Source organism: Felis catus, chromosome A2 (genome assembly GCF_018350175.1).
Source record: "Felis catus isolate Fca126 chromosome A2, F.catus_Fca126_mat1.0, whole genome shotgun sequence".
NCBI lineage: Eukaryota > Metazoa > Chordata > Mammalia > Carnivora > Felidae > Felis > Felis catus.
This window is the reverse complement of record NC_058369.1, coordinates 10,500,278-10,528,027: the sequence shown is the minus strand read 5'-3', so window position 1 is coordinate 10,528,027 and position 27,750 is coordinate 10,500,278. Positions and strand designations below refer to the sequence as shown.

The window sequence follows — 27,750 nt, the reverse complement described above, 5'->3', positions numbered from 1 at the left end:
ATGTGCCTTATATAAAACTAGCAGCTATCAATTCTGCAGCCTTCCCACCTCAACACATTCTTGTTTAAACAGCGTCACTGGACTGAAGACAATGGGGAAAAGCAAGAATGAAAAAGAGTAACGTATACGGCTCAAATCCCAGGATGTAGAAGGTAGTCGGTGAATGTTAGCTAGGCAGTAGTCTTATTCAACAATGCTGAACTGCATCATTGGCCGGGGACCCACAGATTTACTCTTTTGGAAAGACCCTTTAATTAGATTCACCATCACTCGCTCTTTCATCATTAGAAATGAAGAAGAATCAGCAAGGAGGCTGGCCATCCGAAGAGTACTAATGCTAGGCAAAGAATAAAAAGGAGAACAGGGAGATCTGATAAGTTTAAATTGGTGGGGGAAAGGGAAGAAAGCATTCAGGCTAGCTGTTTCTAGCTAGTCAGTTCTTCTAGGGCATACTTTTGCTTCAACAGGAAATATTATTGGCCCACAGCTCAAGATTGAATTCCCCCACTGCTCAGGCTTCATGTTTCTGTACCATGAAGGGAAGATACTTTGCATTTCATCCAGGTAGGTAGAATTGTGAGAATCTTAAGACCACTTTAGTGTTCTCTATGCCTTTGGAAAAACTTCTTTGTCTTTTGCTTGCTTCATAGCTTGCTCTTGCATTATTCTCTGGGAAGATAATAACCCCAAAAAAGGACACTTTTTAATTCTATTAATCTTTCAAAGAAGGAAGTGGTTTGAATTTGCAGCTAGGGGGAAATGTGAGACTTATTTGGGTATTTCTCAATTTATGATCTACATATTTTTGTTATTATTACCTGCAAATGGTTTTGTTTTTAGAATAAATCCTGTGAAATAATATGGTGCCTGAAATTTGCCTCCAAGTTATCCAGTGGGGGCAGGGGCTGAGTAGAGGTGTGGACGAAATAAAAGTAACCATAAGTTGATGATGATTGGAGCAGGATGATTGATCCTCACGGGTTGAGTTGACTATTCTTCTACTTAGAGTTTTCTATTAAACTGAAAAAAGAATTTTTTAATCTAGATCAAGTTGCACAAAGTCACAGAGCCAAAGAGTGGCAGAACTCATTCAAATTTAGTTGCAATCAACTCCAAGAACAGTGGTGCAATCTCAGGCCAGCCTGGAAGTGAAAATGTCAAACCACTTCAAAAGAAGAAATATCCTGACTATAAAGAACAGATATTAATATCTGAATGAAGACAGGCAGATCTGAAAATTTCCTCATAAGATGTATCTCGTAAAATTGATGGGAATTGATGTTCTAATATGTGTGCCTGTTACTTTCCATTTGTGTAGATTTTGATTCCTATACTAAAAATTTACTGCTACCAATTCCTCAGGAGCCTTCTGGAAGATAAAAGGGAAAACATGCACCCCCTAGGTCCTGTGGGAAAGTCTAGGAACCTGTCCAGAAGGAAACACTGGGATGCTTTAGAAGCCATGGGGCAATAGGGGAGAGTCACCTTAACCAGGTTGTAGCACCTATTTGTGTGGGAGGTTTGGATTTCATTCCTCAGCCATATTTACCTTCTTTCTGTGTTCTAGGGCTCTGTGTCCTGCTAATACCATTGGGAGCTATTGCCCACAAGAATGGAGGTGAGTGTGCTCAAACAGACTCTACCCATTACCTGAAGCTGAGGGAAGGGACGTTGCACTAGCAAGGGCTTTTTCTCGGGAGTGCTCTTCTTAGGCTTTGAGAAGTTGACCCTGCTTCTCCCCCAGACTTCCAGTCCATTACCAAGGACAATTCCTTGTATGAAAACAAGCATTGCTTTCTTCTCCTCCCTCCATCTCCTTATGCCCCACTGGGAGTTGGCATCTTCTGAGAGCCTTCAAACCCATATGTCCATTCCCCCACAGCTCCCTGTGCTCGGTGCCCACGGAATGCCCACTGTACCAATGCCAGCTCCTGCCGCTGTGATCCTGGATTCACTTCACTCTCTGGAAAGGTCATCTTTAGCACCTCCTCGGAGGTCTGTACAGGTAAAGAGACTGAGAGATCGTAGAGGGGGTCATCACAGAGGGGGTCCTTAAAGGAGTCATCACAGACTCCTCAGCCCTTGAAGCAGCACTTGATTTCATTGTCCAGGGCAGGAAAGAGAAGCCAAGAGACAGGCAATCACGCCTCATGGTCAAGGAGTACAGTGTTAAAAGCTGAGGATTTGGAGCTGGACTATCTGAATTCCAGATTTTTTACCGATCAGCTGTGCAAGACCAAGCAGGGCCTCAATTTCCTTCTCTGTAAATCAGGGACAATGATAATATCAACCCATTTAGTTACGTGTTTTAAATCAACATATAGGGCCGCCTGGGTGGCGCAGTCGGTTAAGCGTCCGACTTCAGCCAGGTCACGATCTCGCGGTCCGTGAGTTCGAGCCCCGCGTCAGGCTCTGGGCTGATGGCTCGGAGCCTGGAGCCTGTTTCCGATGCTGTGTCTCCCTCTCTCTCTGCCCCTCCCCTGTTCATGCTCTGTTTCTCTGTCCCAAAAATAAATAAAAAACGTTGAAAAAAATTTAAATCAATATATAAATGGAATCCATAGAGACAGAAAGCAAATTTGTGGTTGTCGGGTGCTGGGGGCAGGAAGAATGGGTAGTGACCACTTAAATGGGAAAGGGAGTTCTTTACTTTTAATTTTTTTTATTTTAATCCCATCATAGTTAACAGTGTGATATTAGTTTCAGGTGTACAACTTAGTGATTCAACAAGTCTATATATCATTATTCAGTGCTCATCATGAGAACTGTACTATTAATCCCCTTTACCTAAAGGGGTTTTCTTTTGGTGTCATAAAAATATTCTGGAACTAGAGAGAGGGAGTGGTTGCACAACATTGTGAATGCAATACATGCCAGTGAATTGTTCACTTCAAAACAGTTGGTTTTGGTATGTGAATATCACCTCAAGAAAAAAATACGTAAATGATAAATTAACACATGTCAAACACTTAGAACAATGCATTGCACTTGAGAAGAAGCCAATACACTTGCTGTTGTGGTTGTTGTTGGCTGTTAATTGGTCAAAGACAGAAGCAGCCTGTTGAAGAAGGAGGTCAGGAAGGACCATGCAGCCAACAGAGATTCTGAATGTTCCACCAACCCTAGAGCTAACTTGCCAGGAACTCCCTATAAGCCATAATCTCAGTTCCTCCATCCAAAAATATCCACATGCAACCTCAAGCCGGATGGCCATTTGCCATTTGTAAAGCACTATTTCCGAAATTAAAATTAATTTGAACTACATAATAACCAGATGAATGGATACTGTTATTACTTCTGATTTGTAGATAAGGAAGCTGAGACTTTGAGACGTGCTTTGTTCACACTCACACAGATGGTCATAGAGCTGGAATTCAGATAGGGTTAATTTGAATTCCACAAATCTCTCAAAGAAACACCGTCCCTGAAGAAGTTCAAATCAGCCCCTTGAGAAAGTCAATGTTGGCACCATTTTATAAATGAGGAAACTGAGCCTTGAGAGGTGAAACCATTTGTCCAAAGGAAGAGGAAGAAGCTGGGCCCATGGTTCAAACTGTTGCATTCTGATATCTGTCCAGTTGGTCAAGAGTTGGATAAAATATGAAATATCCCTACTATAGAACATCTATAGGCATTAAAATTATTTCTTGTTTTGATGTGGAAAAGTAGGCATAAAATATTCTAAAACCCTGGAAGAATTTGTATATTCCAAAAGCTGTGTTCTGAGTCCACAGGAAATTGATGAAAATGTAATAGTGTTCTTTTCATAATCAGTAATGGTGGGTGACAGATACATGTGGATTTATTATACTGTTCTCCATTTTTAAAAAACTGTTGCAGTCTCGGTGGTGGGATATTTAAATGTCATTGGAGTTTTCTGATTTCCCAGTTTTCTCCCATAAACACGTTATTTTGTTCAGAAAGAAAATGCAAGGGGTCAAATCATCTGAATCTGGTTGCTACCTATCCTACCAGAATTTTTGACGTTGTTAGAAGTTCTCACTTATGTTCCAGATATCAACGAGTGTGGCCCACCTATATACATGTCTTGTGGAAGCCTTGCACATTGTCACAACGTGGAGGGGAGTTACTACTGTGAGTGTGCCCCTGGGCACGAGCTCCTTTCAGGAGGCACCAAATTCCAAAGCGAGAAAGAGAACACTTGTCAAGGTAAGTGGCTTCTGTGTCACACATTTCCCCCATGCCCATGACCAACCTCATCCTGTCAATTATTCCATAGGTCTGAGAGTCCAGAAGAGAGCACTCTTGGGTCTCTCATGGGCTCCTTCCTCCCATTTCTTGTACTTGTCCAGACTTACAATGCCCTGTGAAGGTATATCTAGAAAATTCTTTATTGCAACATTGTATACAATAGTTAAGGCTTGGAAACGGATGACTTCCATTAATGGAGAAGAGTTTCACATATTACAGGATAGCCATACAATAATAAGCTTCGGAGCCCTTTTTTATCAACTTGTTTTTCTTTTTGGTGGACAGTTCTATGAATTTTAACATAAGTACAGATCTGGGTTACCACCACTACATTCAGGATCCAAAACAATTAATTACATTATTCCAAAACATTCCTTCATCCTGTTTCATTATAGGCACTACGCCACCTGCCCTGGCAACCCCTCATATACAGATATTTTTTCTACCTGCAGCACTGTCTTTTGAAAATGTCATATCAATGCAGTAATACAATATGTAGCCTTGTAAGTCAGATTTCATCTACTCAGTGTAATGTTTTTGGAGGTTTATCCATATTGTTTTGTGTATCAATAGCTCATTCCTTCCCCCCCCCCCCCCCGCTTTTGATACGTCTATTTTCCAGAAAGAAAATTGGCTACAGTTATTTTGCATTTACAATGACTGTTTTCTTTTATCTGGATCTATTTATCCAGATCTTGAGTTTGGCTAATAATACAACTGCGTAAAGTTACTTCTAGATTCACATGTCACAGGTTCGTCCACAGATCGTCGTTTTATTATTTTTTCATTTTTTTAACATTTATTCATTTTTGAGAGACGGAGCGCAAGTGGGGGTAGGGCAGAGAGAGAGGGAGACACAGAAACTGAAGCAGGCTCCAGACTCTGAGCTGTCAGCCCAGAGCCCGATGTGGGGCTCAAACTCATGAACTGCGAGATTATTACCTGAGCTGAAGTTGGACGCTTAACCGACTGAGACACCCAGGCACCTCCACAGATCATTGTTTTAAAGGGATGCGTATAGTAACTTTCATTTCTGGATTCTGTTAGAATCACCCTGTATTTTAAAAAATAGAGATTCCAGGGCGCCTGGGTGGCTCAGTCGGTTGAGTGTCCGACTTGGGCTCAGGTCATGATATCGCAGTCTGTGAGTTCAAGCCCCGCGTTGGGCTCTGTGCTGACAGCTCAGAGCCTGGAGCCTGCTTCGGATTCTGTGTCACCCTCTCTGTCTCTTCCCCTCCCCCACTCATGCTCTGTCTCTCTCTGTGTCAAAAATAAACATTAAAAAAATTTTTTTTTTAAAAAACAGAGATGCCTGGGATCCCTCCCTACCTGAGATGTTCTGAACCACTCCTGGCATGGAGCTCAGATATAGATATTTCTTCAGAGTTCCAATGTTAATTATGATGACTAGTTCATTCCTTTTTATTGCTAAGTAATATTCTATTGTATAGAATTGGTTTATCCATTCACCCATTTGGGTTGTTTCCAATTGGAATGATTAAAAATAGAGCTAAACGAGATATCTCTTGATAAACTAGAATTCTTCCCAAGTTGTTTTAAATAGAAAAATATGCCACGGGATGGTACTTATAGTATGCCAATGGCTTTGTTTGTCCCCTATCTTCCTTTTTCTTAATTTCAAGCATGGTTCCATACATATATTTTCATCTTAAAACTTTTCAAACAGTAGTCCAAAAAGTAAATACTACTTTGTGGTAGTATTTAGACAATAATTTCATCATCGGTGTGATTTGATTGCCTACCATTGCTCTGAGCTCTATGCCAAGCACTGTGACTCCAACACTAAATAAAGCACAGGCTGTGTCTCCTGGAGTTTTTACTCCAGTAAGCAGACAGATCAACATACAAATACAATATAAGTCAATAGTCACTCTTGGCAAACCATCCACGTCTTGGGAAAACAATGTGTTTCTCACCACTGTACCCCAGTGCCTAGCACATAGAAGGCGTTCTGGAAATAACACGTAAGTGAAAAACTGGAAAGAGTTCATCATCACACAAGGTGTGAGCTGTGGTCACACCTTGGTCTTGTCACTTGGCCTTGATTTTGGCTAAGTTTTTACAATCTCTGGTCTTGGTTTCCTTATCTGCCCTTGAAGAGATTAAGTTTTTTTTTTTTTAACTTTTTTTTTAAACCTGAATATTAAGTTGTTTATCTTATAAAACTGTGTAAAATACACTTTTAAGAAAAGCTTCGTAGACTTATATTAACTGAGGACTTTTCAATCCATTATTAATTTTCACACTGGCCATTTTGTATTTACACAGTTGTTGGACCCATGTTTGAAAGTATCAGAAATGACTAAGAGACAAGGGATGTTTAGTATCCACAAAGAGAAAAGTAAACTAAATTCAACGTTGAATTTAATATTCAATGATTCAAATCATTTCATAGTAAAATGTGACAGCAATGTATTTGCTCTGAAATGGTTCAATTTTCAGGGCACCTGGGTAAAGTTAAAGTGTCCAGCTCTTGATTTAGGCTCAGGTCACAATCTCACAATAGTGAGATCAAGCCCCGCATCAGGCTCTGTGCTGGGCATGGAACCTGCTTAAAATTCTGTCTTTCTCTGCTCCTCCCCCACTCACTCATTCTCATAGGTGATCTGTTTCTCATTCTTTCTCAAAAAAAATATGTAATTAAAAAATTTTTACATGAAATGGGATCACTTTTAAACCTCAGCCTTACTGGGAGCATGATGCTGTTTGTAAGCTACTCACCATCCCTAAAGTAGAAAAATCTCTGACCTTAAATTGAGAGAAGCATCTCCTACCCCACTGTCTAGGTTACAAACAGAAAAAGCTGTATCAAGTACTGTCCTAGCTCCACTCTCCTGGTTTCTAAGTTAACAAAAGAGGATCAAATTTCTCTCCTAATTAGAAAAGACGGAAAGATAAGTTTACAGCCAAGTTGATTTGAGGACAGTCACATTTACTCAATGCTGTGACCACAATCACATGCCTTCCTCATTTTTCAACCACAAACTGCTCTGAGAAGGAACTTCCCTTGGGTGGGGAGATAGCAGGGATGCCTGAGATATTCTGGGGCCAAAGCAAGTTCCTTCTGGGTGTGGCATTTAGAATAGGTCTACCACCCACCCAACAAGTTTAGGCAATGCTGAGGTGTGTGTACACCCAGAGCCCTGAAGGGTAGAGCTGGCGCCACAGAAAAGTGAGGGGTGGCATTAGCCAGTGGGGTTAGAGGCTTTTTGAGCTGACTACGCATACCTCCTGATTACCCATCAGACTCCTGCAGCAACGCGAAGGGCAGATACCAACATCACTTGGCTGGAAGCGATTCCCAGGCTCCTGGGTGAATCACTGTATTAATTTCTTATTACTAATATAACAAACTTAGTAGTTTAAAACAGTATAATATATTCTCTTAATTTGTTGAAGGTTAGAAGTTTTAAGTGGTTCCTTCTAGAAGCTCTAGGGGAGAATCTGTTTCCTTGCCTTTTCTGGCTTCTGGAAAATGCCTTCATTCCTTGGTTCAAGGCTCCTTTTTCCCCTCTTCAAAGTCAACATCATATGTATCATCTCCTCTCCTCTCTGACCTTCTCCTTCCCTTTTATAAGAATCTTTGTGATTATATTAACTGCACCCATATCATCAGGATAATCCCCCAACAAGAGACTTAATCACCATGTTCAAAATTTTCTTTTGGATGAAAGATAACATAATCATAGGCTCCAGGAATAAGGACTTGGATGTCTTTGAAGGAGCCATTATTCTCTCTACCACACTCACCATCCACAAGCAGCTCTGATCTGAATATCACACATACACACACAAAGTTCTCATCTTGGCAACCGTGCTTGAATGTAGAGGCCAGCCAACTCCTTATGCGAAGGGCCACATCATAAGTATCTTGAGTTTTTTTGGGCCACAAGGTCCCTATCACAACTACTTAACTCTGCCATTATAGTGTGAAAGCAGACAGACAACACATAAATGAATAGGAGTGGCTACATTCCAATAAAATTTTATGTATGGATACTAAAATTTTAATTTCATATAATTTTCATGGGTCAAAAAAGACAGCTCTTCCTTTGATTTTTTTTTCCTAGCCACTTAAAAAAATCCTTTACAGAAATAGGCAACAGCTGGATTTGTCTGTGGGCCATGGTTTGCCAACCCCTGCTCTGTCTGAGGTGGTGGTTGAGTAGAGAGTGCTATCACCAGATGGTATCCGTCCATTGAAGTTATGATGGAATCTTCGATGCCTGACCTTGAAAAAGATGATGGAAGGTAGTAAGGCTGGACTTACTGAGTATAGGAGAGGCCTTATCAAGGCCTGGACAGGGGACTGATCCTTCTCTTTTGTGTCTCTAGATGTGGACGAATGCAGCTCCGGAAAACACCAATGCCACAACACCACCCACTGCATCAATGTGAAGGGCAGCTACAAATGCTACTGTCACCATGACTGGGTGGCCAGATCCAGGCCTCTACATGGTCTGAACTTCACCATCTGTGAAGGTATATAGTCCAACATACACACATGCATACACACAGATGCATGTGCATGTGTGTGCGCACACACTCTTGCACATGAACATCCGTGTGAACACATGCCTTCACAAAACAGAAACCATGCACATACATGCATTCCGCATGTATATGCAGGCACACACACACACACATTAGTGGTGCTTCTGCCTCTTTTCCCTGCAGACGTCCACTTCCCCTCATGGACATCACCTTCTGGAGTCAACAGCCAGGTGAGTGGAGCCTCAGCAGAAGACTAGAAGCAGAAAGATCTTCAGCAACCATCTTGTGTCCACCCTCTCCCCAAACTCCCACTTCAGGCTCTCTGACCTGCCCCCATGTCCCCTTTCCCCAGAGTCTCTCCCGCTTCTTTGACAAGGTCCAGCAGTTATCCCAAGACTTCAAGCCAGCTTTGGCCAAGAACACCATCCAGGTAAAGTCAGAACCAGGAAAGAGGCCAGGTGTGGGAATCCCATAGAGACCTGGGTCACTTTGGTAGAGATGTAGACAAGCTCCTATGTAGTTGGCACTGCAACTGGTCCCTCACCCATGGTGGAGAGAAGGCTATCTAGAAGCACTTTTAAAGACACCCAGGTGGACTAATTTATTTCCCTATTGGCTGGTTCTGGGCTTTGGGCTTATGTCATCCTTGGCCTTTCTGACCCAGGTTGACCTCTAAGTGGCTGAGATCTAAGCAACAAGGACCATCCAAGGAATCTAATTCAGTGCCATTGTTACCCTCCAAATACCCAATGTCTAGGGTCCGTTCTCTTGGGCTGAATGGCCAGGTCTTCATGCAACCCATTTGATCCATTGCCCACTGGCTCTTTGTCCCATCCCCCAGGACCTCATGCAGGAAGTAGATGAGCTGCTGGAGACCCCAGGGGACCTGGAGACCTTGGCCCCCTCAGAGCAGCACTGTGTGGCCACTCACCTGCTCGTTGGCCTGGAGGATGTCCTGAGAGTGTTGAGCAAGTTGCTGCCCAATGGGCCACTGACTGCGCATGCTCCTGCAGGCACAGGTAAATATCTGAGTATGCTTCAGGCTCCTGCTCCTTCTGTTCACCTTCTCACTCTCCCCTCTTCCTAGAGACTGTCCCACTGGAGCCAAGTGGCCACACTCACATCTCAGTATTTTATTTAAAATAATTCAGAAAATATTCTCCTATCATAAAATAAGCTCCTGTAGAACTCAGTCTTTTATTTGTTTTAAGCACAAAAGTTTCAGATTTTTTTAAAAGGATAAGTAAAAAGAAGCATATACAAATATCAGTAAGTCTATCATTACATCGTTTATATAATTACAACAGAAAATTGCAGCAATGAGGTTCATAAAAATAAGGTATTCAAAAATAAACTCAACACTACCTGGAAATGCAGAAAATGCACTTAATCTTGAAAAGTTGAAAATTACATATTATCTGATCTAATTTTAAGTATAACCTTAAATAACATTGTACCAACGGTTTCGTTGTTGAAACGCATGCTTATTTCTATGCAGTTTTTCCCAGATTTTTCAGCATCCATACTACCCAGGAGATGGCAAAGAGAATTAAAAGCTGGCCACAAATATTTGATTCTGATTCCTGCATCCTCAAATAGCCTGGTCATTGTTTAATATCTTTCCATCTTTGTGGACTCCTTTTGCATGCATTTGGAAAGAATTGCAATCATTTTATTCATGGTTTTATCTGGAGCTCAAAGAAAGCATTTCCAGACTAATTTCACCAGATGTAGATGCCAATTACCAGGAAGACTTACCTCAATCAGGTGTTTTTCAACAGTGTTACTGAGATGTAATTTACCCAACATAAATTCACCCATTTGAAGGGTATAATTCAATGGTTTGGGCATATTCACAAAGGTGTGCAACCATTACCATGAAATAATCTTAGACATTTTCATCACACCAAAAAGAAACCCCATATGCATGAGCAGTCACTCCACATTCCCCGCAACCCCCAGCCCCTGGCAGCCACCAACCTGCTTTCTGTGTCTATGGATCGCCTGTTCTGGACATTTCATATAAATGGAATCATACAATCTATGACCTTACGTTATTGGATTCTTTCACTCAGCATACATCTTGAAGTTCAGCCATGTTGTAGCTTATATCAGTATTTCATTCCATTTGATTGACAAATGGCATGCCTTCATAAGGTTATGTACATTTTATTTATCTTTCTATAAGTTGATGGACATTCAGGTTTTCTGCTTTGAGGCTATTATGAATTAACACTCACAGACAAATCGTGCGAACGTATGTTTTCCTTTCTTTGGGGTAGATATCTGACGGTGGCATTGCTGGGTCATCTAGTAACTCTACATTTAATATTTTGAGAAATTTCCAGGCTGCATTCCAAAGGGGCTGGACCATTTACGTTCCCTCCAGCAATGAATAAGCATTCTAATTTCTCCACATCATTGCAAACACTTGCTGTTTGGGAGGGCAGGTGATATTATAGCCATCCTAGCAGGTGCGAAACGGTATTTCATTCTGGTTTTCATTTTCACTTACCTAATAACTAATGATGTTAAGGATATTTTCATGTACTTACTGGCATTTTATATATCTTCTCTAGAGAAATGCCTATTCAAGTCTTTTGCCCATTTTTTAAAGCTTTTTATATATCTTCTCTAGAGAAATGCCTATTCAAGTCTTTTGCCCATTTTTTAAAGCTTTTTATATATCTTCTCTAGAGAAATGCCTATTCAAGTCTTTTGCCCATTTTTTAAAGCTTTTTATATATCTTCTCTAGAGAAATGCCTATTCAAGTCTTTTGCCCATTTTTTAAAGCTTTTTATATATCTTCTCTAGAGAAATGCCTATTCAAGTCTTTTGCCCATTTTTTAAAGCTTTTATTTACATTCCAGTTACATTCCAGTTATTTAACCTACATATGTTAGTTTCAGGTGTACCATTTAGTTATTCAACACTTCCATACAATGTCTGGTGCTCATCACAAGTGCCTTCCTAAACCCTCATCACCTATTTCACCCATCCCCTCCCCCACCTCCCCTCTGGTAACCACCAGTTTGTTCTTTATAGTTAAGGGTCTGTTTCTTGGTTTGCCTCTCTCTTTTTTTCCCCTATGAACATCTGTTTTGTTTCTTAAGTTCCACCTATGAGTGAAACCAGATGGTATTTGTCTTTCTCTGACTGATTTATTTTGCTTAGGATAGTACACTCTAGCTCCATCTACCTCATTGCAAATGGCAAGATTTCATTCTTTTTTTATGCTGACTAATGTTCTAGTGTGTGTGTGTGTGTGTGTGTGTGTGTGTGTGTGACACCTATTCTTTATCCATTCATCAGTTGGTAGATGTTTGGACTCTTTCCATACTTCGGCTACTGTAGACAATGCTGCTATAAACGTTAGGGTGCATGTATCCCTTTGAATTAGAATTTTTGCATTCTTTGGGTTTTTTATTTTATTTATTTTTTAAAACCTTTTTTTTAGAGAGAGAGGGTGTGAGTGAGCAAGGGGCAGAAAGAGAGGGAGAGAGAGAGAGAATCCCACCCAGGCTCTGCACTGTCAGCTTAGAGCTCCAAGTGGGGCTCGAACTCATCTTTGGGTTTTTTAATTGGGTTATTTGTCTTATTATTGAGTTGTAAGAACTCTTTATATAGTCTGGACACCAGACCTTGTCAGACTTCGAGTGGCAAATACCTACATCAGATTTAACAGCAGTGTTGTTTATATTCAAATTTGGAGCATCTGTGATTTAGAGTTATGTCGTAGACTCCGGGTCTGGAGTTCTCTCTTGTCCAGCAAGAAAGCGGATGCAGGATTAAAATGTGAGAGAGACTAGTGTCCGGGGAGGAGACAAGAGCGCCGAGTAAGGGTCCTTGCTCCATTTTTATTAGGATCAGAAGGCTTACAAGCGTGACGGACGTGCAGGAAGAGACAATGAAACCGTGAACATTAACTCATGGGAGTGAGGGAAAGGGGGTTTTGAAGATATGCGGTGTTAGGGGTTTGGGTCAATAAAAAACAAAGTCCTGGTGCCAGTTGTTCACAGCAGGCATGAGGCGCCAGTCTGTTTATCTTAACTTGCCTAGGGGACAAGACAGACAAAGCATGCTACCTCAGGGTCAACAAGGCACCTTTCTTTTGCTAATTAGCTCCGCACTGGGCAACTTCACCCTGCCTTGTTAACCCATGGGTGCAAGCTCAGGGAATTCCTAAACTTACTACCCACAGAGTTAGAATTGTCATCGCAACAAAAGCCTTGCCTTGTCTGTTAGCAGTTTCTTCCTTTCCTTGAGATTATGCAAATTCAGTAGAAAATTTTCTAAAAAAGTGCAATCTTTGGAAACATTTTGGTTTTCAGCTTTTAAAAATAGTCAAAGGATGCCTGGGTGGCTTGTTAAGAGTCTGACTCTGATTTCAGCTCAGGTCGTGATCTTTCGGCTTGTGAGATCAAGCCCCATGTTGGGCTCTGTGCTAACAGCATGGAGCCTACTTGGGATTCTCTGCCCCCCTCCTCTGCCCCTCCCCTGCTTTCTCTCTCTCTCTCTCTCTCTCTCAATGAATAAACATTTTGTAAATGCTCAAATAACAGTATTAAACAGCCACATCACTCTTATTTCATACTTAAAATTCATGCGGTTTATCAGCATACCAAAAAGATCTAATTCCAACACTGCAAGCAGTAACCTGACTTCTCCCATCCCTCGTGCCATTGCCACCACTACAGGACTGTCTCTGACGGTGCAGGACCAAGGAATCGGGGATGTCACCTTGGGCCAGAGCCAGGCAAAGATGCAGCTGAAGTGGGATGTGGCACGGGAATCCAATGACTTGGGTAACGACTGCAGTGGGGAAGGGAAGGCCCCTGAGACCTTGCGATGGGACCAGACAGCCAGGATGTGACACAGAATTAAAGATTAAAGGAAAGTGTAGGGTGGGCGGGGCTACAGGGGAGAGTCCATTTGAGGAGAAAGGGGCCCTGGCAGCGACCCTGACATGTCAATCTTGGCCTTGTCCTGCAGGTCCTTCTGTGGTGGGCCTCGTCTCCACTCCAGGGATGAGCAAGTTACTGGCTGAGGCGCCCCTGGTCTTGGACTCTAAGCAGCAGACAGTTCTGCGTGAACACAGGGACTTCCTGGCAGGAGGCTCCCCTGTCCTGCTCTCAGATGTCGTCTCTGCCTTTGTGAGCAACAAGGACACCCAGAACCTCAGCTCCCCCGTCATCTTCATCTTCTCCCACCACGTGAGTCCTGGTGGAATGGGGCTGTGGCTGGGCAAGGAACTGGGCTGGGTCCGGGGCTCAGCCTCACTGTCGAGAACACCCTTGGTGTCCTGGGGGCCTCCTCCGTGGGCGCCTCCTTCCCCCAGGAAAGTCCTTTGCAAACCAGCTTTGGATAAGAGTCTCCAGCTCCCACCGACGCTCTCTTCTACAGTCGGTGACACCCAGGCCAACCCAGAAGGTGTTCTGTGTCTTCTGGGAGCACAGTCAGGATGGATGTGGTCATTGGTCCACCACGGGCTGCAGGATGGCGGCCACCGGAGACGCCAGCACCACCTGCCAGTGCTCCCACCTCAGCAGCTTTGCTGTCCTCATGGCCCATGGCCACATTCAGGTGAGATCCCTGAGAGAGGCCATGGAGACAAGGATGCTAGAGACTACAGGCAACCAGAAAGGAAAGGATGTGATGGGAGAGGTCGGAAGGGACCCAGGGAGATCAGCATCGAGGACCAAACCATCGTCCTTTCCTGGCCGGGTGACAGGGTTACTCCTTCTGGGGTGGGGGAGGCGGGGTAGGTGGTGGCACCAGGAATTGAGATCCTCCCAGGTGACAGCAGACAGAACTCTTTTAACTAAAGGGCCAGGCCTCATGGGAATCCAGACCAATTCAAACAGCACCCGCAAAACAGCGTGTTTCCTCCCGCCATTTCAGCAAGGAATAAAATGTGGTGTACAAGTTTTCCCGGTTACATTTCTGAAGAGATGAAAAATATTCACATGGTTGAAGGAGTAACATTGAAAAGTCTCTTTCCCGCCCATGGCCCCCAGTGATCAGGGTTCTTCTTAGGAGAAATCTCAGTTTCTTCTGAGCACTTTTAGAGATATTTTTTGTATAAACAAGCAAATACATATAATGTGTAATTTTATTTTCACTCCAGGCATTGCCTACATATTCATTCTTAGGCATTTTTTCCATTTCAAATACTTACGAGATTCTGTATCAGTACACAAAGAACTTGACCATTCATCTTTAAATTACACAGCTTCCATTCTGTGGATGTTCCATACTTGAGCAAATCTCCAACGACAAACATTTTGTGCAAGCTTCCGTTTCTGCAAAGTTGCAATAGCATTGCTATGTCAGAGTAATAGTTCTAACTTTGAGATACATACATTTAATACACACATATAATATTGCCATATATCAGTAGCCACCCAATGGATTCCTTTACATTTTAAAGTTGGGTAACAGTACAGTCATTCTTGGCTAATCCCCCCACCCAACCATTCAAAGTGTTTCTTTTAAGTGTTTAGATTTGACTCTTCTTTCATTTTTGAAAATACGCCTTGAAATATACGTTCCAACATTTGTTCTCTTCATTGATTTGGTTTTCTTCATTGAAGACCAACTCTGCATGTTGTGGCTCTCATTTACCTCGCTCTCGTATTTCTTGTTCTTCTGATTTGCTTTTGCCTCTTTCTTTATATTAATTTAATTTTGCCCATTTTTTTCATTCCTGTTCTATCTCTTAAACTGCACTTCAGTAGGGTCCATTCTTAATATGAGCTCTTCAAATTTTGTCTTCATTACTGCAGAGGTTTTTTTTTTCTTCCACTTCTTTACTGTGTTTTTCTAATGCACAACTTCACAAGATCTCTCTACTCTGAGGCCTTGTATCTCTGCTTTCATTTCTTGCTTATAAAGGCAAGAGCTTCCTTACATGCTTTGATTCAGAGTAAATAATGTCACAACTTTTATCTGCCCCATGTTAACAATTATTTGGTGAGTATTCCTTACTTAAATTTTTTACTCTCTTTCTCCTTTTTTGTGATATTTTGTATAGATGTTGTGTTTGTTCCATTTAATTTTTTTGTGATATTTTGTATAGATCTTGTGTTTGTTCCTTTTTATTTTTTTGTGATATGTTGTATAGATCCTTTCGATCACTTATGATTAAGGCAGATGGTGTTTCCTGGGGGAGTTATTTCCAAGATATTTATGTAAAAACATGTTCAGGGTTTTGTGATTTTTATGTAACTTTTAAAAATTTATCTAGGGGTGCCTGGGTGGCTCAGTTGGTTGAGCGTCCGACTTCGGCTCAGGTCATGATCTCGTGGTCCGTGAGTTCAAGCCCCGTGTCGGGCTCTGTGCTGACAGCTCAGAGCCTGGAGTCTGTTTCAGATTCTGTGTCTCCCTCTCTCTCTGCCCCTCTCCCACTCATGCTCTGCCTCTCTCTGTCTCAGAAATAAATAAACATTAAAAAAAATAAAAATTTAGGGGCGCCTGGGTGGCGCAGTCGGTTGAGCGTCCGACTTCAGCCAGGTCACGATCTCGCGGTCCGTGAGTTCGAGCCCCGCATCGGGTTCTGGGCTGATGGCTCAGAGCCTGGAGCCTGTTTCCGATTCTGTGTCTCCCTCTCTCTCTGCCCCTCCCCCGTTCATGCTCTGTCTCTCTCTGTCCCAAAAATAAATAAAAAAATAAAAATAAAAAAATAAATAAAAATAAAAATTTATCTAAGCAAAATTAAATGTCAGCAGTAGGGTTTTCATGTACAAAACCTGTTTTCCTCCACAACCAGAGCCAAACTTCTTTAAACCAGCTGGTGGATGGAAACTCCTGCCTACATCATTCCCACTGTTGTGATCATGACACAGATTATTCTGGTTTCCTCCAATGTATACTTCTAGTCAATCTTCTCTGATTTTAGCTTCTCTTCCGATTATGCCCTCGTTTTAGAGAAAGTGGAAATGGCAGTTTTGGTTTTATTACATTTGTGGCATTTGAATTATTTCCAAGAACAGGTGTGTGTGTGTGTGTGTGTGTGTGTGTGTGTGTGCGTGCATGTACATGTGAGCACATGTGCACATGCAACCTTTGGGCCACCATTTTCAATACCAGAACAATTGACTTTTTCTTTCGAACAAGGATTTCCTTTAAAATGTGATAAGTACTACAATTTGTAATGAATCCTTAGCAATGGGGAGAGATGGGAGGGGAGTGGGGGAAACAGATAATTGTCTGTGTTTTTGTGGTCTGTGTTATTTTTCCCAGCCCAAGAATATGATTATTTTCTAGCTGACCTGGTACAAATACTCATGAAGGTGCTCTCGGGTCACTGGGATGGGTAGGACTGAAGCATCATTTCCAGGAGAGCAACTTGTAAAGCTAATAAACATAGTGATACACAAATTTCAGCATCGAAATACAACCCTAGTAGGTTCAAAGGCTTGATGTCTTGAAGGAGGGTTATCCTATCACATAGGTACAGCTGCGTTTATACAAGCTTTACTTCTAGCATCACGCACTCAAGTAACTCGTTTTTTTAACTGACGTTATTGGAATACAATATATTTGCAATAGAAATCCGATTATAAGCATACACTTTGTAAGTTTTAACAGTTGTAAAAAACCCGTGCTCTAAAGGCCACTGAGCTGGCAGAACTTTTCCGTAACCTCAGAAAGCCCCTCAGGAGTCTCTCAGTGCTCCCATCCCAAACCCCAGGAAACCACAGATCTCATTTTGTTGCTATAGTTTATTCTGACTGTCCTAGAGTCATTCAGTAGAATGGAATTGTTCTCTTTTGTTCCTGGCTCTTAGGCTCAACATTCTATGAGATTCTCTCGTATTACTGAGTGTAAACATAATTCATTCCTTTTTATTGCTATATAGCATCCCAACATATTACTATACCACAGATTGTTTTATACCACAAACTGTTCTCCAATTAATGGGCATTTGCATTTCTTCCAGTTTGGGCTATTATGAATAGAGCTGTTATGAAAATGTGTAAACATTGGTCTTATGGACATTCGTTTTCATTTCTCTTGGTAAATACCCAGAAATGGAGTTGCTGAGTCCTACGGTAAGTGTGTGTTTAACATTAATGTATGTTCAACTTTATAAAAAAACTCCCAAACTCCATTCCAAAGTAGTTGTTACCTTTTACATGCTCACACAGGAGTGTATGAGAGTTCCAAAAGTTCCATTTTGCAACATTTCTATCAGTGTTTTTAAGTTTTACCATTCTAGTCTATGCTTTTAAAGAGGTGACTGTGATCTCATTCACGGGGCTGAGCAGGAGGATCCCGTGCTGGCTGTCATCACCTACGTGGGGCTGGGCCTCTCTCTGCTGTGCCTCCTCCTGGCAGCCCTCACCTTCCTCCTGTGCAAAGCCATCCAGAACACCAGCACCTCGCTCCACCTGCAGCTCTCGATCTGCCTCTTCCTGGCCCACCTGCTCTTCCTCACGGCCATCGACCAGACCAAGATCAAGGTACTAACACCGTCCCAGAGGACCCCCTGCCCTGAGCCATGGGATGCTCAGTTCGTGGAGCCCTGCTGCACTGATGCCTTAACACAATATCGCTGGGCGACAGGGAGGCTGGAGAGGGGTAAATAGCCTATTTCACATTGACTGATGAAGCAGAAGACAATCCTCTCTCAACAACTCGACCCTATATATATATACACGAGTTCTCCCCGCTGGCAAGGTGTGGGAGGGGTCCTGGGGCCACCCTCCTCCCTGACAGTCCCTCCTGGTGACTCCTTCCTCCTCGCCCAGCTGCTGTGTGCCATCATCGCGGGGGCCTTACACTATCTCTACCTGGCCTCCTTCACCTGGATGCTGTTGGACGGTCTACACCTCTTCCTCACGGCACGCAACCTGACGGTGGTCAACTACTCCAGTGTGAGCAGGCTCATGAAGTGGCTCATGTTCCCTGTGGGCTACGGAGTCCCGGCTCTGATCGTGGCCGTTTCTGCTGCATCCAGACCTTCCCTTTATGGAACACCCACCAGGTAAGTGCCAATTCCCACTGCCCCCATCTTCTCCAGCACAACTGTGGCCATCATAGAACCAATAGCGATTTAGTTTCCCCCGAACATGATAGGCAGAGGAAAGGTCAGTGCCCACTCCGAAGACATCTCTCTGATGGAATATTGTGTTCCTTGAACTGTTTTTAAGTCCTTAAGATTGAATTATTTTAAATGTTCATTATGAAGTATTCAATCATTATATATTATACATTCTAGTGATTCTTTATCCACAAAGGCCAATGTTCTCTTGACTCACTTCTCATCTCTCTCTTAGATGCTGGCTCCACACAGACAAAGGATTTGTATGGACCTTCCTGGGCCCCGTCTGCACCATCTTCTCCGTGAGTAACACGTGACATCAGAGCATCCTGCCTGCCCAAGTGACGGTCATTCAAAGACCAGGTGTACCAGGAGGGTTACAGGCAGCGGGAGCAATCATTCCAGTCGGCCCAGGACTGATGAGAGACACCCCCCCCGCCCCCAGGATGCAGGAATTTCCATTGTAACAATAGGACTAACATGTTTCCTGAGACCTGGGACTTTCAGTGCTAAAATTTGGAGTTTCCATGTGAACTGCATCGAAGTGCTCGCCAAAGTTACAGGACAAACACATGCCTGAGTTACAGGGTGGTTGGTCTAGTCTTCTAGGACTTCTACAAAACGCAAAGGCTTCTTACCTGCCGGGTTAGGGGTTGGATGAGCTGGGAGGATGCTTACCAGATGTGGAGTGAATTTAATACCCCTGTGGGCTTTCTGCAGATTAATCTGGCCTTCTTTCTGATGACCTTCTGGATTGTGAGAAACAAGCTCTCCTCCCTCAACAGAGATGTGTCCACCCTCCAGAACACCAGGTGAGGATGAGTCAGAGGAATGTCCCCCATCCAGAGCATTATCCTCAGAGCTCCAAGGATCTCATGTCCAGAGAGAATGGACTTTGCCCTGATACACAGGGATTGCTTCCATGCCTCACATAGTAGGTCCTGAGAACATTTCTATCCTTACAACACACTCAAAACATCGCATAACCGTTCCCAGAACCCAGCGCACCCTTTCATGGTCATGCCTTCATGCGTTTTAGGCCCCCTGCCTTCCCCTTCCCTTGCCCCACGTGAATGCAGGTTCATCAACCACATGTCACATCATCTAGGAGTTTGGGGATGCCGTTTCCTTTCCTCAACTTTGCACAGAATCAGTGGCCTCTATTCTGGGCAAAGCACATTCTGGGTCAGGTCATGGAGAAGGTGGGGACAGGAACAGCCCTGGATGGGATCTGGGCAGAAGTACTTCACTTTGCAAATGTTATAAGTGATCATTTGTTTTTGTCTTGCCGCCAGACTCTAAGGGCTGTGGAAACAGAAGTCTTGTCTTGGTTGTTCTGAATGCCCAAGCCCCAGCCTAGGGCCAGGGGCACAGAATGTTCTCGACAATGTCAGCTGAGCAAAATTAGGGGTCTTCCTGAAACATCGTGACCTTTTTGAAACTCACATTCTGGAGTGTCACTACCATCCCTAGTCCTAGTCAAACTGTCATCCCTGACCCAAACACCATTTCTTTTTATGGAATCATTGACGATAAAGATCCAAGTTGATCGCTACTCAGTAGGAAGCATCCGTGGAGTGGACTTGAAAACAGGTGGGGTGGGGAGGGGGCTGTTGCTCCGGGTGCATCACGAGCCTCCTCTCTCCTCCTACCCAGGATGCTGACATTCAAAGCGACGGCTCAGCTCCTCATCCTGGGCTGCACGTGGTGTCTGGGCCTCCTGCAGGTGGGGCCAGCTGCCCACGTCATGGCTTACCTCTTCACCATCATCAACAGCCTGCAAGGAATGTTCATCTTCCTGGTGTACTGCCTCCTCAGCCAGCAGGTACCACAGTCTGGCCCCCATCCAGGACTCTTCCTGTCCCCACCCCGCCCAGTGAGCTGACCCAGAGCGTGCTTTGCCCCTGCAGGTCCGGGAGCAGTACGGGAAATGGTTCAGAGGGGTCAGGAAAGCCAAAGCCGAGCCTGAGAATTACACGCTCTCAAGCGGGACCGTGTCTGATGCCTCCAAGCACAGTGCGGTAAGATTATGCAGTGTTCCCAGAGCACTTCCCTAGCCAATCTGCTTGGGCGTCTCATGCCTGCCTCACTGGACAACCTGTGCAGATAGCAGGCGATGCCCTAGGAAGGCTCATGCCTGGACTCACTTGAAGGCACTTCTCTGTCTTGAAACGAGCTCTTCCTATACTTTCACTCGCTGAGCTTCTATGTTCACAGTGACCCTTGCACATGACTGTCCTCTTTCCCCACGTTTGTGGAGCACCCACTTTGTGCAAAATGTTGCATAGGGTTTCTAATTGTGCTTGGTGAGAAGATACAAATGTAGATACTTATAAGCAGAGAAGGAAGCTTGGTCAGCTAACTAATCAGAAATGAATGGTGTGGAGCAGATGGTTAATGCTCAAAGTGCACAGAGCCATGCACATCTTTTCTCCCAGGTCATTCCAGAGAGACTCACGGGCTTTATATAAATTATGCAAGGTCTTCAGCCTCCTCTACTTTCTCCCAACTTCATTCCCCACCCCCCATCCTCACCCTGCCTGGCAAGTCGTCTACACATCTCTCCCCAACTTGCCTGTCCTCCCTCTAAAACTGTTCCTTCCCAAATGGTCTACTCATCAAAATCTCATCCTTCAAACTCTTTCCTCCTCCCAGCAGATGTGCGTACTGACTTCTTCATAGAGAAAACACAAGTCAGCAGGAAGAAACAAGGTTACTTTTGCACTCTCAAAAACACCAGCCATTTGGCATCTAGTTCACTGTGTCCTCATTCCCTCTTGTGACCGCACATACACAAAATATGCCTCCTAGTTTTTAAGGCCAATCCCTCTACCTGTACTTTGGTTCCTGACCCTCTTGACTTCCCAGTGGCTTAACGTTACGGTTCACACATTTTATCTCTGGTATATTGGTTCTCATGTTCTCAACAGCTGCATTGTAACACATTACATGTCTCACTTACTCTGATCTATTTTAATTTTTTTTTTTTTATTTTATAGAGAGAGAGAGTGTGTGTGTGTATGTGTGTGTGTGTGTGTGACTGGGGGAGAGGGGCAGAGGGAGAGAATCTTAAGCAGACTCCACGCTCAGTGTGGAGCCCGACTCAGGGCTCGATCCCACGACCACGGGATCATGACCTGATTCAGAAATCAAGAGTCGGATGCTCAACCAGCTGAGCCACCAAGCCGCCCCAAGAAGTACTAATGTTTTATTTATGCTTCCTTCTTCTTCTTCCTCTAGATGTTCGAACCTGGATTTTGCCTCCATCATTCCACCAAAAGGCCTCTGTCTTAGGACACCAATGGTCTCTACTCATGAATATCTTTTGGTCCTCTTAGCGGTCTTAGCAGCATTTGGAACTCTTGGTGTACTGGATGCTGTGTTGGCTTCCTCCATGTCACAATACTCCTCTTGGTCTCTGGTTTCCATGTGTCCACACTCCCTGGAATATCGCTATCTTTCTACGTGAGCTTGCTCCATCTCCTTCGTATTTCAACCACTCTACCGGGCTGGGTCCTAAGAACACTTCTGTTCTCATAGTTTGGTACAAGATTTTAAGATATTTATACATAAATGTATATATGTTAGCATTTAGCAAAGTTATTAGGTACATTTCAAAGTGTAGATCATGAGAGGCTTTGTAAAGGAGGGGAAATGCACATCCACATGTGCCTAGGTATTGGAGGAGGCAGCCATGGTAGGTAGGGGAGGTTTTCCCTATGTTGCTGTATATATACATTGACAACACTATTTTTAAAAAGACAATATCCACATACTTGTGATTTGAAAAAGAAAAAGAAAATTCAAAGTTGCCATAAAGCATAAAGAAAGACATTCACATGATGTGTATAACTATCTCATTCTCACTTTAAAGTGCTCACATCTAGGGGTTCCTGGGTGGCTCAGTTTGTTGAGCATCCAACTCTTGATTTCAGCTCAGGTTATGATCTCACAGTCGCGGGATCAAACCCTATCAAAGGCTCCACACTGAAAGTGATGTCTGCTTGGGATTCTCTCTCTCCCTCTGGGTGGTCAGTTGAGTGTTTGACTCTTGATTTCAGCTCAGGACATGAACCCAGGGTCGTGGGATCGAAATCTGAGATGGGCTCTTTCTTCACTGGAGCCTGCTTGGGATTCTCTTTGCCCCTCCCCCACTCGTGCTGTCATGCTCTCTCTCTCTCAAAACAAAAACAAAAACAAAAAACCCTACAAAACAAAGTCCCAAGCAGAAATCCCAGATTGACCTTCTCCCACACTCTTAGGGTGTTTACAGCTGGGAAATTCAGTTTGTACCGACCTGAGTTTAAATGCTGGCTCAGCTATTTGCCGGTTTTTTCACTTTAGGCAACTGTTTTATAGCATACGTCTTAGCTTCCTCATTTCAAAACCCTCTCACTATCCTCCCTGACTCTTTCCGGCACTGCTCCAGATTTTCCCCATCCGGCTCCTCCAGAAGCCCACCCCTCCCGCTCCACCCCGACTCCTACCCCCGTCCCCTCCATCAGGTTCGCATTCCCCCATCAGGACCCCTGCACCAGAGACTGCCGCTATGGGTGATCCCTTTGGCCCACCACAGTCTCTCCCATTGTCTGACTGTCCCCAATTCCTTTTCAGGCTCTCCATTCTTCCAACTCCTCACATCCCCCACGTTCGGAACGCCTACTTCCCGGCTTCACAGAATCCCCAGTGCCCAAGCCTTGAGTTCCTGATCGTGTTTCTGGATTTCTGGCCCCCCCCCCCCAACACGGACACTTCAAGTCCACTTACTGCAGATTCACAGTCTCGGATTCAGGAGACAAGAGTTTCTGGTGTCCAGGCTCCTCTAGGCACAAACTTCCCGTTTCCAGATTCTGCGGATTCCAACTTCCAGGAATCGGCCACGAAGAGCTGAGTCCAGCTGAGGTCCTCTTCATCCAGTGGACCACAGTCTTCTCTGTTCTTAAAAGTCTCTGAAGTAGGGACCTCAAGGGAAAAGATGGCCTCAGCGTGTTCACTGTGGCATCGGAAGACGGGAAAACACAAACCACTCAAATAAACCGTCAATAAGAAGGGGCAAGATGCTGGGGCACTGGGTGGCTCAGTTGGTTGAGCCTCCACCTCTTGATTTGGGCTCAGGTCATGATCCCAGCGTCAGTGCAGAGCCTACTAAAGATATTCTCTCTCCCTCTGCCCCTCTCCCCTGCTCTCTCTCTCTCTCTCTCTCTCCCTCTGTGAAAATAAAATAAAATAAAACAAAATAAAATACATGGCAAGATGAAAAATTATTTCAGTTTTAAAATTTTTTTTTCAACTTTTTTTTATTTATTTTTGGGACAGAGAGAGACAGAGCATGAACGGGGGAGGGGCAGAGAGAGAGGGAGACACAGAATCGGAAACAGGCTCCAAGGCTCCGAGCCATCAGCCCAGAGCCTGACGCGGGGCTCGAACTCACGGACCGCGAGATCGTGACCTGGCTGAAGTCGGACGCTTAACTGACTGCGCCACCCAGGCGCCCCTTATTTCAGTTTTAAGGAATGCCAGTTCCACAGACACAAAGACCAAATCACTGGTACCTATGTTGACACAGAAAAATCTCCACATACGATAAAAAGTGAGGTCAAGTTGTTGGGTGTCTGTACTACAATGCTATATAACTTTAAAAGCTTAAGTGTAGTAACATTTGAATGTTTACATGGATAGAGTCTTGTTTAACTCTCATAATTAAGTCATAGATCCTATGTTTGGCAAAACAAATTATAATTCAGTAATAGTAGAGAAAACCTATTTAAGGGAGGTTAGGTCAGGTGAGGATCAGTCAGATCTCTCTTGTGCTTTGTGGTGTCGTATTTTTACAACAAAAAACTGTATTCATGTTCTTACTTATTATCAAAAGTAAATGTTTTAATGTTTTAAATGAGGTGCCCACTCCAGGTAAAGGCAAGAATACAGTTGCTGAAAAGCAAAGCATAAGGCATGACATATCCCAACCCTAATTCTTAACTAGTGTTTTGCCCACAATGCTTGAAATTCCTTTTGTCTACAGAACGTCTGGTATCTTTTGTTAAACTACAGATTCTGATTGAAGAATCGTTGGACTTTCTCCTTTGCTTAGGAAGCAGGACTTATGGACCAATCACACGGTCCCCACGTTAACTACTGATTCCAAAATGATTTGTTTTACCTTTTTTTTTTTTTTTAAGGAGGCTTCATACCCAATGTGGGGCTTGAACTCACGACCCTGAGATCAAGAGTTGCATGTTCTACCGAGCCAGCCAGGTGCCCCCGTTTCAAACTACTTTGAAACTCAATAGCTGAACCGGCTCACAATTCTTTATGCTATCTCCAAGTTCAACCTAACGGAGCGGAAAGAAAGAGTGTGTAATTGTCTGCCAAGAAAGCTTCAGAGAATTCACTGGAAAATACTGAGTTCACTAACATGCTGAAAGCAAGGGCAACATTCAAAATGCAATGGTTTTTCTACCAAAGGAAAAATAAATTTTAAAATACAAAGAGCTGAGGGGCGCTTGGCGGCTCAGTCAGTTAAGGGTCCGACTTCGGCTCAGCTCATGATCTCGCAGTTTGTGAATTTGAGCCCCGCGCAGGGTGGAGAGCTCGGGGCCTGGAGCCCGCTTCAGATTCTGTCTCCCTCTCTCTCTGCCCCTCCCCTGCTCATGCTCTGTCTCTCTCTCTCTCTCAAAAATAAACAGTAAGAAAAAATGTTAATAAAAAAATAAAATAAAAATACAAAGAGCTGTTTAAATTTCAAAATAATGAGGGGCGCCTGGGTGGCGCAGTCGGTTAAGCGTCCGACTTCAGCCAGGTCACGATCTCGTGGTTCGTGAGTTCGAGCCCCGCGTCGGGCTCTGGGCTGATGTCTCCTAGCCTGGAGCCTGTTTCCGATTCTGTGTCTCCCTCTCTCTCTGCCCCTCCCCCGTTCATGCTCTGTCTCTCTCTGTCCCAAAAATAAATAAAAAACGTTGAAAAAAAAATTAAAAAATAATAATAATAATGGGCGCCTGGGTGGCTCAGTCTGTTGAACGTCCAGCTTCAGCTCAGGTCATGATCTCATGGTTCATGGGTTCAAGCCCCGTGATAGGCTCTGTGCTGACAGCTCGGAGCCTGGAACCTGTTTCAGATTCTGTGTCTCCCTCTCTCTGCCCCTCCCCCTGCTCGCACTCTCTCTGTCTCTCTGTCTCTCTCTCTCTCAAAATAAACAAACATCTAAATAAATAAATAAATAAATAAATAAATAAATAAATAAAATTTAAAAATAAAACCTCAACAGGAGCTCCCTGGGTGGCTTAGTCGGTTAAGCGTCTGACTCTTGATTTCGGCTCAGGTCATGGTCTCGCATTTCATGAGTTCAAGCCCCACATCAGGCTCTGTACTGACAGTGCAGAGCCTGCTTGGGATTCTCTCTCTCGCTCTCGCTCTCGCTCTCTCCTTCTGTCTCTGCCCCTCCCCGCCTTGCTCTCTCTGTCTCTCTCAAAATGAATAAATAAACTTAAAATTAAAAAAATAAAATAAAACCTCAACAGCACCTAAGAACAGTCCCATAAGAAACGCATGAAGTTCTCAAGGAGAAAACTGTAAGGTGTAACTGAAAGAAATCATAACCTACACAAAGAGAGAGAGTTGTGTTAGTAGTGATGGAAAAGTCTTAATACTGTAAAAAAAGTTACTACCTCCAAGTTCATCTACACAGTCAATGCAACAGCAGTCAAAGTCCCAAGACATTTTCACAGACTTTAGTAAACTGGCCGTAAAGTGTATTTAGAAGAAAAAATGTGACAGAAGAGATAGGCCACTTACAAAGAAGAATAAGCAATTAGGTGCTCACAATGGGCCATTTCTTGCTCTTTGCTTTTTCTTGACTGAACTTTCATCAGGCTTCTCTCTTTCCTACAGGCCCCTGACTTCTGCTTACCCTCAAGCCTGAGCAAGTACCCAAAAAGTGGAACACACCCTTGCCATCAGCCTCTCCTGGGAATTGGCTGACCACAGCAGGACCCTCTTTTTGCCACAACACACTGATAATTTCCTCTTATTGGTCCAGCTTCCCCTCCAAAGACCCTGCTTAGCTCCGCCTGCTTCTTCCTTTGCCCTATAAAATAAAAATATTTTTCCATATGATTTTGAGATACTCATGGATTTCTGAGAATCTTCTCCCTACAAACAATAGTCCTTCTAAGTAAAGTCTCTCCTTATTCAAGCCCAGATTTAAAGTTATTTGAAAGAAAACACAGGGATTTGTGTCATAACATCTACAAAAACAAAACCATGGCAGTTTTTAACATGTGGTATTGTTCCAGGAATAGAAAATGAGTCAATGAAAAAAACCTAAAGAATACATCATCTACAGCAATGTGACGTTCCATAGAAATAGCATTTCAATTCAACGTTTGAAACACTGAATGTGAAGTCAGGGAAGTCACAAATTCTCTCAATAAATGGTGCCAGGACAACAGGCTATCCACTTAGGAATGAACAAATTCCAGGCACATCAAAATCTACCAAGATTATTAAAATATTAGAAAATGAAGGACAACATCCCAGGCAAGATTAAAGCAAAACTCATACAGTAAATAATTGAAAACCTGGACCAAAACGAAATTATAAGTTTATGGTGACACCACTCTCAATTTCTTCTTTATTGCAATTGTAATAGGGTTGGCATTTACACTGTTCGTTATCAGTGTGAATGTGGACACAGAGAATCATCAAGTGACGCTGGTGTTCCAGGGTACCCCTGTCCATGGTGGCCCAAAACCATACGGCAAACAGAGTCCACATCTTCCTGGACCCATTGCACAGTGGTCAACTGTTTGCCTGGTGGCACCCTCAGTATCTGTCCCACCTGCCAACTTAGCTACAGATTCCTCTTTCTGGGAGCAGTCCTGAGCTGTGCCAGTCTATTAGTAGTCAGACTCCAGCTCGGAAGGAGCTGCCGGATCGTATCTGGTTAATAACACACATGCTCTTCAGGTTCCTGGGGTTC

At 43.6% G+C, this 27,750-nt stretch overlaps 2 protein-coding genes across 5 annotated transcripts in view; one reads left to right on the top strand and one right to left on the bottom strand.

Annotated features, from left to right (window-relative positions):
• The first annotated feature begins 317 nt into the window (after positions 1-317).
• On the top strand, positions 318-26,869 carry LOC101100284 (adhesion G protein-coupled receptor E2). 4 transcript variants are annotated; one of them, XM_045047218.1, is made up of 18 exons: positions 324-564; positions 1,568-1,618; positions 1,883-2,005; positions 4,015-4,170; positions 8,569-8,715; positions 8,911-8,957; positions 9,080-9,157; positions 9,569-9,746; positions 13,426-13,533; positions 13,721-13,941; positions 14,132-14,311; positions 17,998-18,192; positions 18,481-18,716; positions 19,009-19,075; positions 19,494-19,585; positions 20,430-20,598; positions 20,684-20,794; positions 26,661-26,869. In XM_045047218.1, the coding sequence occupies exons 1-18, from the start codon at positions 534-536 to the stop codon at positions 26,748-26,750; spliced, it is 2,280 nt and encodes a 759-aa protein (XP_044903153.1). In that variant the 5' UTR covers positions 324-533; the 3' UTR covers positions 26,751-26,869. The 4 variants fall into 4 exon arrangements, with proteins under 4 accessions (XP_044903164.1, XP_044903165.1, XP_044903153.1 ...); XM_023246508.2 differs by lacking the exon at positions 26,661-26,869 and adding an exon at positions 23,388-23,816 and having other exon boundaries at positions 337-564; XM_045047229.1 differs by lacking the exon at positions 9,080-9,157 and having other exon boundaries at positions 318-564.
• LOC123382444 overlaps positions 26,834-27,750 on the bottom strand; it is a 37,494-nt gene continuing 36,577 nt past the window's right edge. The window contains exon 2 of the mRNA XM_045047234.1: positions 26,834-27,750. Within this exon, the coding sequence (XP_044903169.1) occupies positions 27,715-27,750 (36 nt within the window). The 3' untranslated portion in view covers positions 26,834-27,714.